Here is an 11,259-nt window from a genome sequence, read left to right on the forward strand (position 1 = left end):
TGGAAAGGAGGTGAGGAAAAAGTCTCCAATAGCTTGGAAGCAAATGTGTACTCTAAAGAAGAAAGGAGGAATGAGTATTATTGCACTTGAAGAGTGGAACAAAGTCAGTTTGATCAAACTCCTGTGGAATATTAGTAGGAAGGTTGGTAGCTTATGGGTAAACTTCATTCATACTTACTATATAAAAAAGAACCAGATGATGACTATGAGTGTTTAGGCCAATTTCTCGTGGATTCTGAAAGCAATATTCAAGCAGAAAGAAGATGTACAACTGATACAGGTGTGGCAGAATTTGAATCTACAGGAGAAATTCAACATGAAGGGTTATGTATATGGCACTAAACAATGAATGTCAATATGTGAATTGGAGGAAGGTGTTCTACAATAATATGGCTCGATCAAGATCAATGTTTGCGATGTGGTTAGCTTGTCACGAGAAGCTAGCCACCAAAGAAATACGGCACCATTTTGGGATGATTGATAATAAGATTTTTTGCTTCTTCCCAAAGGTCGAAACAATTCAACATTTGTTGTTTGGTTGTGAGGAGCTGAGGATTATTTGGAAACATGTTTTTGATTGGTTATAGGTTATTCATGAGTCGACTGAGTGGAAAGATGAGCTCAAGTGGATTATTAATAGAAGTAAAGAAAAAGGTTGGAAAGCTAATCTCATTAAGTTTGCAGCAACTGAAACTATGTATGAAGTTTGGAAGTCATAGATGTCATAGTGTATAAAAGGTGGATAAACCAACAGCTTACAAAACACATAACTAAATTGATGATGAACTAGCTTAGACTTTTTATGTTCTTGTTTTCTTAGTTCTTTTGCTTTGTAGTTGGCCGGATCAGTGATGATCGCCTTGTGTATTTTAGTTTTTGAAATAATCAAAAAAATTTCATTGATTAAAATAAAATGTATATAAAAGTATATTTTTGTCCTTATTACAGTCATTTAAAATACATAAATGATATTTTAATTTCTATTAAAATTATATTTTCTCTTTCTCTTTTTCTCTCTCATTATATTATAAAAATGTCTTTTTGTTCTAGTAAAAATTATTTAAAATACAGAAATATTTTTAATTTTTAATTAAAAAATATACTCTCTCCTTAATTACTATTCATATTTATAAAGAATAGTGTAATAAATTTTATTTTATTTTATTTATAAATTTCTTGTCCATCAAACACATCTGACAAAAAGAAAAGTTTAATATTTTAAAGGCTTATAGTACTTATGGAAACATCTTTTAATATATAACTTTTTTTTATTGCATAAAGAATTTATATGGTACTATTATATTGTTTTTTTACATAAAAATATAACTTTATTTAAAAAAAAACACACGGTCTTATTTCATTCTTGAAGGAGTACTTATTTTAAGAAAAAGTATAAGCAAAAGGTAAACGCGGTCAATGGTAATAAAACACGTTTTTAGAGTTCTACTTAAATGTGAGGCATTTTATTATTATTATTTTTTGGTTATAAATACGTTGTTTTCTGCTGCCATAACAATAGTAGAAATCGTACTAAAATACGTACAACACAAGATTCTAACTCTATTCGATTTTCCAATCTATTACACCAGGTTCGTTCTTCCATGCTCGCGGCTCCTTCAATTTTTCAATCATTCTTGAGTTTTTTCATTTTTTTTCTTCTGAAAATATTTAGAAATAGAAATCCCCAATTTCTCCTAACTGTGTATGTTTTGTCAAAATTTGGAGAATTTATTAGATTATTCTCTTTGATCGATTTACTGCTGGATTTTCAACATTATGAGGGAGTGATAAGTTGATATTCTTTTAAATTTTTAGTATTAAGGTGAGAAATGGGGTTTTAATTTGTAGTAGGGTTGTAGGAAAATTAATCCGTGGAAGGAGAAATTTTTTTTATGGGTCTCTGGATTTTGTATAAAAAAGTTGCTTTTGGGGGAAAGTTTAGTTGGGCTGCTATTAATTTGTGATTTACTTCTGGATTTTCTCCATTATGAAGTGTGGAGCTGAAATGAAAACTTTTGTTTTTGTAAATTCTGTTTGTAAATTATTAGCTACTTGTGAATTTTGCTTAACTTACCATCACTACGCTGGCTGTTTAGGATTTGTTGGTCAAACCGAGGTTTTAAACTATGCTTGTCGCTGTAGTTATGCTGTGCCTGTGACCCTTGAATATTGTGGGTATATGCAGAGGAATGTGGTTGATGCGGTTGCTATGCATTTGCAAAGGTCTCGAAAACCTTCATATTGCAGCTGCAATGCATTTGCAAAAGCCTCCAAAATCTTCATATTATGGATGTGACGCGTTTGCTAAGGCCTCCAAAAGTTTCATATTGCGGCTGCCATTATGGTTGTGGACCGTCGTAGTGTCAAATTATGGCTGAAACATATTGCATAGTGTGTTACAGCTCAACTTTAGAAGGATAACTAAATGTTTATCATATTACATATCAGACAATTATTTTTTACTCAATTAATCAGACATAGTTATTCTAAAACTCAGGGCTTAAATAATTCATATATGTAGAGTTTTTTTTTGCCTTCCATCAATTTTCATACAAACTGCTTTTTGTGTGATAAGTAATTGAATTTGTATGGTCTTTCTCGTATTTACTTTCTAATCTTTCTTTTTGCAGTTAAGCATCTAAATGAGTCTTCCACAAGATCCACCGAGGTCATTTTTCCCCTTTGGAAATCCTTTCCGGATGATATCACCTAAAGGCACTAAATTATCTCCGCAACTGCTGACAGTGTTACGTGCTTTTGAAGAAACTCTGGAAGAGAGGCTGAAAAAGCTTATTCCTAAAAGCAAGGATGAAGTTGTCAGTTTGTCTTGGATGATTTCGGCTATGCAGGCACTTTGTGAAAGTCACAATGACATTAAAACCCTCATGACAGACCTTGAGCTTCCCGTGACTGATTGGAATGAGAAATGGGTAGATGTGTACTTGGACATTAGTGTGAAGTTGCTGGATGTATGCAATGCATTTAGCTCCGAGTTATCACGTCTAAACAAGGGTCAGCTTTTACTTCAGTGCACTTTGCACCATTTAGGCTCCTCCTCGCCAGATCAGCTTTTCCGGGCATGCTCTTCACTTGATAGTTGGAGGCAGCATTTTAGTTCTAAGAATCCTAGAATCGAAAAATGTGGCAGCATTTTGGATGATCTGGTTGAGTCATCTGATATGCCAAAGGTTAAAAAGTCAGCAAAAGGTACAGTTTTGATGCAAGCTATATATGGAGTAAAGGCGCTGACCGTTTTTGTGTGTAGTGTGTTTGCTACTGCTTTTTCAGGCTCTACAAAGAACTTGATGGATATGAATGTGGCCGATCATTATTCCTGGGCTCCCGCTTTTAAAGTTCTGCAGAATCTTATTAATGAAAATATTAGAGTTAAATTTTCGAGTGGGAGATTTACTGTATTGAATGAGCTGGAAGCCGTTGATTTGTCTGTGAGGGAGTTATACCCGATTATCCAAGGTGGTGTTGTACATACAATTGAGACGGAATCACATACAAAAACTGTTGAGAAATTAGGCAGAGAAACGGAGAATTTCTCTGAAGGATTAGATCTTCTTGCAAAAGAGGTAGATGGCTTTTTTCAAGTGGTTTTGTCTGGTCGTGATGCCTTGCTAGCTAATCTGAGGTCAGTTATACTTGGCCCTGACCACATCTTGGGAGTGAAAAGTGATGCACAAGTGGTCAATTGAATATGTTACTGCATATATCTGGTATATACTTATGAATCTAGGTATTGGGTTCTATCTTTTGTGATTGAAAATGTTATTCAATCTTGTTTTACTTATATTGAAGTTATCTTTAGTATTAATAGGTTTTATAGTTGTATTATGGAACTGCTGAAGTTTGTAGTTGTGATATTCTGTGTATCAAAGTACAATAAAGTATGTATAAAGAAAGTTATTTATGGTCAAAGAGGTTGGTTAAGTTATCACCTACTTACCTTGAAATATTGAGATCCTTTTAAGCTCTTTCAGTTTTGAAGGAAATGATCTCAAATTGAAAACTTAAATGTGGCATCTGTTTATTTCAGTTCATTTGTAGAAGTGACGAGGGGCACACTGAAATTGAGAATTTTGATTGAGGGGATCCCTTCATAATCAGATTATTTAGATTGTATTTTCTGTGCATAGTGGTGGAGTTTGAACAAAAAACTTGAGGGCGTTTTTAAAAAAAAAAAAGTTTTATTATCGTGTAGCCATTTACGGATGAAACGAGAATATCTTATTGTTACAAGATTGAAAATATTTATTTTTGAATATACAAATTCTCAAGAAAGAAATACCTTTATTTTCGGATATATAGATTTTCAAGAAAGAAATAACTTCTCATACCAATACATGAATGTTAATGTATAGGTATAGCAATAGCATTATAACATTTAATCAATTAATAAAGAGAAGTCTATCAGAAATCTATTAGACTTGGTGAATGTAGGATTTATTTTATTTTTATTATATCTCTCATGCAATTAAGGAGATTGATTGTATTTTCTCTTATAAAAGGAGTCCCTTTATTTCTAATAATAAATCACAATATTATCTTCTATATAGTTGTTTGTAAACAATTACGAGCTTTAGTTCACGTGTAGGATCAAACTCGAAAATTCTAAAACCATTTTGTGCAAAACATTCGAGAAAATATACTTGAAATGATTTCTAATGTAAATTAAACACCCAAAGAAATAAAGTAAAAGTGCTTAAATAGACAAAGCAAGTAAATAGGTAAACAATAATAAAGCAATTGAAACACTTGAATTAAAAATGGAACGCAAGTTCGTACATTTTCTCACAAACTCGTTGTCTCAGTGAATCAAATGTATGAGTTTTAAAGAGAACAAAATGAACAACTGACAATTAGCCAGGTGAGTTAGCTAGGTGAAAATTACCTCACAAATAATAGCACTTGCGGGGTGAAAATCATTACGCAACAAAGTTTTAAAAAAAAATAATTTTCCAGCTTTTCTATCTCGCTAGTGAGGGAGGGAAATTTAAATTTTTTTAAAATAAAGTTGCGAAGTGAGTTGTACCCTGCAACTATTTTGAGGGGAAATATATTTGGGTAATTATTGATGGGTCAGAGGTGGCAGGGGAAAGTATGAGTCTCAACAGTAATAAAAGTTGCGGGGTGTATTCCACGTCGCAAGTTGTGAGTTTGCGGGGTGCATCCCACGACGCAATTGTTTTTTGAAAAGTGGATGAAAAGCATTGATTAGGAACAGAAGAGCAGGTGGACGTTCTGATCAATTCTCACAATAAATGTTGCGGGGTGATTTCCACCTCACTAGTTGCAATGGTCATAAAATTTGCGGGGTGATTTCCACCTCACTACTTTCCTTTATATACATCTAACGCATTCTTCTTTTTCTGCATTGCAGAAAATATTTATCTCTTCATCCTCTTGCAAAACAGTCCCAAACCTTCAATGTATCTCCAAAATCTTAAAATCTCAACACAAAATAAAAACCCCTAGTTTTCAAATTTGTTGTTGGTCTTGGATTTTGCTCTCATATTTTCATCATTTCTATTTGCAAAGGTTAATGATATGATAGGGAAAGTTGTGTTCTTGTTAGTTTAATATGAACAATGCAAGACAACAACAATGCAAGACAGTTCATTTCACTTCAGGAAGCAATCCAAGCGCCTTCGAAGAACTCTTTGGATGAAAAATTTCAAACTCTTGTGAGTGAAATTTCTTCCTTAATATAAGAAATATATATTTGGAAAGTACATATTTTTGATCTGGAGTATCAAAAGTTCTTAGGATTTTTTTTTGAATATTTTCTTATTTTAACATATAAATTGGTTGTATGAATTAGTTAGATTGGTATGAACTGTGTAGAATAATTTGTATGATAGCAATAATTATGTTTAGATTTGTGTAGAATATGTTAGAATTTTTTTTATAGAATTTATATGATTTTATTATGTATAATAATATGTTGAAATAAAAGAATAATGAAGAAAATGGAAACAACCAAGAATCTTCGGATCTGGAATAAATGTCATTTTAAATTAAAATATTTTGGATTAATTATAAATTTATCTAATTATGAATTTTTTAAAATTAAATTTGAATTTAAATATTTAGAATTTATTATAAATATAGCATTTTTAAATATTTCTGAATTTAAATTATTTATTATATTTATATTATTTTAAATATTAATTTAATATTTAAAATCATATAAATATATTTTTTTGGTATATTAAAAAATTTTGCCAGGTTAATTTCACCCGGCAAATATTTCAAATTTCAAATTTTGCTAAGTGTTATTCACCCCGCAACTTTCTGCAATCTGTGATCCCTGCTCTGCTCTGAACTCTGTGAATAACTGCTCTGCTCTGCATTCTGCTGCGTGCATGTCTAGGAAAACGTGTTGCGGGGTGACATTCACATGGCAGCGTTGCGGGGTGATAATCACCTAGAAAAGTTACGAGGTGATTTTATATTGGCAAATAGTTGCGACTATTGTTTTTACAGAGTGTTTTGTCCACTTCGCAATTGATGAATTGCAGGGTGAATTTTGGGTTTGCGGGGTGTTATCCACCTAGCAAATCAGAGTTTTTTTGTAGTGGCAAACCCTGACTACATAGTCAAAATTTTCTTATATACTAGGTACATTATCAACTGTCAGCAACAACTAACTCTTAAAAATCTGACACGTATACTGCTTCATGGGCTTTCGCCTTCTGATTTATTTTCACATGTCATCGACACTTGAACCATTTCAAACCGCCACAATTGTTGAAAACGTCTTTAAGTCATCCAATCCGTGGACTCAAGAATATACTGAGTTCCAAACACATGATTTCATAGGCGAGTCGAACTCATCACATCTGTCAGAAAGGTTAACATCGAATTTGTGACTTGATGTCGAAAGTATGACTTGGTTATCTACACTTAGCATTTTTTATTTATCTTATATCGCACATTTGTGTCGAAATTTTAAGCTAAAAATCTCAGGCTAATAGATGCCCCCAAAAATGTCATTTTCAATCAATCGAACCAAACCAAACCGAACTAAATTGATTAGTTTGGTTCGATTCCATTTTTGAAAAATATTAAAAATCGAACCAAATCCCATTGATAGAAATATCATGACCTTTTTTGATCAAAAATTGGTCCAAACCAACCCGGTTACCTCCCTAATACTAATAAAATACAATTATATATCCAAAATTCAACAACATAAAGATAAAAATATATCCTTCCTTATTCTAAATTTCACGTACAAACACAAAAAATAAAAAAAATTAACAATTTCACAAAAAAATAAAAAACAAACGATATTACACGATCTGTACCAACGCAGAACCTTTCTAAGATTTATATAATAAAAAACAAGGTTTTATATTTTTCTTTGGTCAAGACAAGTCTTATATACTTTAATTTAAAAAAACACATGTTATATTTTAAGGAAAAAATATAAAGTAATAGACACGCTAACGGTATTAAAACACGTTTTGACCAACTTGACACCTGACACCTTTAAAAGATATAAATACATTGTATTCTTGTGTATTTTTTTTATTACAATAAAGCACAATATTCTAACTCTCTCAGAGGCAAAAAAACAAAACGACAAACCAAACCCCTAACTCTACTAGATTATCTTCTAATCCGATCTATTCCAGGTTCGTTCTTTCATTCTATCTTTTAGTGAAAATTTGTAAATCTATTCGTTCTTTAGTTTTGATCGGTTTTGTATCTAATATAGTTGACGTATAGTGACCAACTATGAAGCACAAGACTCTTACACTGAGACACGACACATACACCTTGATATTTATTTATCCGTCTATTATTAAAAGAGTTACAAATATTCTAATCAAAATTAACGTGTTCAATTCTTGATGGATAACATAGCTCAATACATATTTACCCCTTTTATATGTGTAGATTTATTCAAAACCTACATAAGGTGTGTTGAAGCGAAGAAAAATAACAAAAAATTTTAAAACACTTATCCGAATTGTACGGCAAGTGTTGTATGAGTGTTATATGGGTGTCGGATACTGATTCAAAGCGTGTTGAAGCAGAGAAAAAGATAATTTTTTTGGTGACACTTGTCTGACTTTTCCGACATTTGTTTGACTTTTTTGACACGTGTCGTACGAGTGTCATACAAGTGTCGGACACTGACACGTGCCGGACACCGCGACACACCTATTCTTAGAGGTGTCCGTGCTTCATAGGTGGTAGGTGGCTATTAATTTGTGATTTACTGCTGGATTTTCAACATTATGAGGGACTGATACGTTGATATTCTTTTAAATTTTTTGTATTAAGGTGAGAAATGGGGTTTTAATTTGTAGCAGGGTTGTAGGAAAATTAATTTGTGAAAGGAGAAATATTTTTTATGGATCTCTGGTTTTTATATAGAAAACTTGCTTTTAGAGGAAAGTTTAGTTAGGTTGCTATTAATTTGTGATTTAGTTGTGGATTTTCTACATTATCAAGTGTGGACCTGAAATGAAAACTTTTCTTTTTGTAAATTACCAAGGCTGCAGTTATGCTGTGACCCTTGATATTGTGGATATATGTAGAAGAATGTGGTTGATGCGGCTGCTATGCATGCAACTGCAATGCGTTTGCAAAGGCCTCCCAAACATTCATATTGCGGCCGGCATCGTGGTTGTGGAGTGTAATGTCAAAACTATGGCTGAAACATATTGCATAGTGTGTTGCAGCTCAAGTTTAGAAGGATAACTAGAGTGTGTTTGGATGAGGTAATTAGAAATTTTAAGGGAATTTAAAATTCAAAGCAATTCAAATGATTTAATTGAAATCCATTCATTTTAAATTATTTTGTTTGGATGAAGTATTAAGGTAATTCATTGTTAGATTTTTTGGGTCATTTTTTATAAAATATAAAATTTTTGGACCAAATTAAAAAATTGAAAAGTAGGGACCAAATTGCAATTTTTAAAAATTTGAAGGACCAAATTGTAAAATTTAAAAATTATCAAAGACCAATTTGCAATTTTTTAAAAAATTTTGGGGTCAATTTTATAATTTTGGAAAATATGAGGACCAATTTGTAAAATTTGAAGAAATAATTATAACAAATACATTCTATGGAACATGAGAGGAATTTCAAATTCTTTGGTTTTTGGTGTCATTTCAAAATGATTAAATTTAACTTAGATGAAATACTCCATAAATTTCCATCATTTTAACAATTCTTCATTTTTGTATCCAAACAATGGATTTTGGTCAAATCATTTTAAATTCCCTCAAAACATTACTTTCCCTCATTAAAATACTCCATCCAAACACACTAATGTTTATCATAGTAATGAAGTAATTAATATATGGAGAGTTTTTTCTGCTTCCATTGATTTTCATTAATACCGACTGCTTTGTGTGATAGATAATTGAATTTGTATGGTATTTATTTAGCAATGTTGTAATTACTTTCTTATCTTTCTCTTTGCAGTTAAGCATCTAAATGAGTCTTCCACAGGATCCACCCAGATCATTTTTCCCCTTTGGAAATCCTTTCCGGATGATATCACCTAAAGGCACTACGTTATCTCCGCAACTGCTGACAGTGTTACGTGCTTTTGAAAAAACTCTGGAAGAGAGGCTGAAAAAGCTTATTCCTAAAAGCAAGGATGAAGTCGTCAGCTTGTCTTGGATGACTTCGGCTATGCAAGCACTTTGTGAAAGTCACAATGATATTAAAACCCTCATGACAGACCTTGAGCTTCCCGTGACTCATTGGGATGAGAAATGGATAGATGTGTACTTGGACATTAGTGTGAAGTTGCTGGATATATGCAATGCATTTAGCTCGGAGTTATCGCGTCTAAACCAGGGCCAACTTTTACTTCAGTGCACATTGTACCATTTAGGCTCTTCCTCGTCCGATCAACTTTTTCGGGCATGCTCTTCACTTGATGGTTGGAGGCAGCATATGAGTTTTAAAAATCCTAGAATCGAAAAATGTGGCAGCATTTTGGATAATCTGGTTGAGTCATCTGATATGCCAAAGGTTAAAAAGTCAGCAAAAGGTAAGGTTTTGATGGAAGCTATATATGGAGTAAAGGCGCTGACGGTATTTGTGTGCAGTGTGTTTGCTACTGCTTTTTCAGGCTCTACAAAGAACTTGATGGATATGGATGTGGCCGATATTTACTCCTGGGCTCCAGCTTTTATAGGTCTGCAAAATCTTGTTAATGAGGAGATTAGAGTTAGATTTTCAAGTGGGAGATTTACTGTATTGAATGAGCTGGAAGCAGTTGATTTGTCTGTGAGGGAATTATACCCTAATATCCAAGGTCTTGTACATACAATTGAGAAAGAATCACATGCAAAAACCGTTGAGAAATTAGGCAGAGCAACGGAGAATTTCTCTCAAGGACTAGATCTTCTTGCAAAGGAAGTGGATGGCTTTTTTCAAGTGGTTTTGTCTGGCCGTGAAGCCTTGCTAGCTAATCTGAGGTCGGTTATATTCGGCAATGACCATATCCTGGGAGGTAAAAGTGATGCACAAGTGGCCAATTGAATGTGTTGCAGCCAACCTCTGGTATATACTTAGAAATCTAGGTACTGGGTTTTATCTTTTGTGATTGATAATGTTACTTATATTGAATCTTTAGACCGCTGAAATTTGTAGTCGTAAAATTATGTGTATCAACTACAAAAATATATGTATAAAGTTTATGGTCAAAGAGGTTAGTCACCTTTGAATAATAATAATTTTGTGATCGTAAGAGTTAAATTTTAGCAACTTTGTTACAGTTATATATATATATATATATATATATATATATGTGTGTGTGTGTGAGACTAATGTGTCATTGTATATTTTTATCTTATAAAATAAAGAACTTGTAACAAATAAACTTAAGAATTATAGCATTAGACAATACAATATCACCACCACCAACTTAGTTTTTTTTCTTATAACTAAATTACATTAATCTCAATAACCAATTAAATATTTTTTCATACAGAATGGCCTGATTAGTATTAGTATATAATTTTAATCATGTAAAAAAATTTAGTTATTACAACAATTAACCGATGAGAGTATTTTACTCATTCTATGGAATTCTCACACACCATGTGTATTGTCAAATTTACCCTTATGTTTCTCGAGGTGTATTTTTCGGAAGCACTTTTTTTTGATTTTACGCTGATTTATTTCGTAGATACATCTACGAAACCGTTTTTAACTGAATTATTTGGGAGTTTTCCCGATTTAAAATACTTTGGTAAATGCATATTTGGAAAAAC

General features: G+C 32.3%; 2 protein-coding genes across 3 annotated transcripts; both read left to right on the forward strand.

The window, feature by feature from the left end:
* Positions 1 to 1,488: 1,488 nt before the first annotated feature.
* Positions 1,489 to 3,927, forward strand: LOC131627801 (protein BPS1, chloroplastic-like). 2 transcript variants are annotated; one of them, XM_058898659.1, is made up of 2 exons: positions 1,489 to 1,589; positions 2,631 to 3,927. In XM_058898659.1, the coding sequence occupies exon 2, from the start codon at positions 2,643 to 2,645 to the stop codon at positions 3,702 to 3,704; it is 1,062 nt and encodes a 353-aa protein (XP_058754642.1). In that variant the 5' UTR covers positions 1,489 to 1,589; positions 2,631 to 2,642; the 3' UTR covers positions 3,705 to 3,927. The 2 variants fall into 2 exon arrangements, with proteins under 2 accessions (XP_058754642.1, XP_058754643.1); XM_058898660.1 differs by lacking the exon at positions 1,489 to 1,589 and adding an exon at positions 1,615 to 2,391.
* A 3,636-nt stretch (positions 3,928 to 7,563) lies between these two features.
* On the forward strand, positions 7,564 to 10,697 carry LOC131627802 (protein BPS1, chloroplastic-like). Its single transcript, XM_058898661.1, has 2 exons — positions 7,564 to 7,649; positions 9,455 to 10,697. The coding sequence occupies exon 2, from the start codon at positions 9,467 to 9,469 to the stop codon at positions 10,523 to 10,525; it is 1,059 nt and encodes a 352-aa protein (XP_058754644.1). The 5' UTR covers positions 7,564 to 7,649; positions 9,455 to 9,466; the 3' UTR covers positions 10,526 to 10,697.
* The last annotated feature ends 562 nt before the right edge of the window (positions 10,698 to 11,259 follow it).

This window comes from Vicia villosa, unplaced genomic scaffold (genome assembly GCF_029867415.1).
Source record: "Vicia villosa cultivar HV-30 ecotype Madison, WI unplaced genomic scaffold, Vvil1.0 ctg.000402F_1_1, whole genome shotgun sequence".
NCBI classification, from domain to species: Eukaryota; Viridiplantae; Streptophyta; class Magnoliopsida; order Fabales; family Fabaceae; genus Vicia; species Vicia villosa.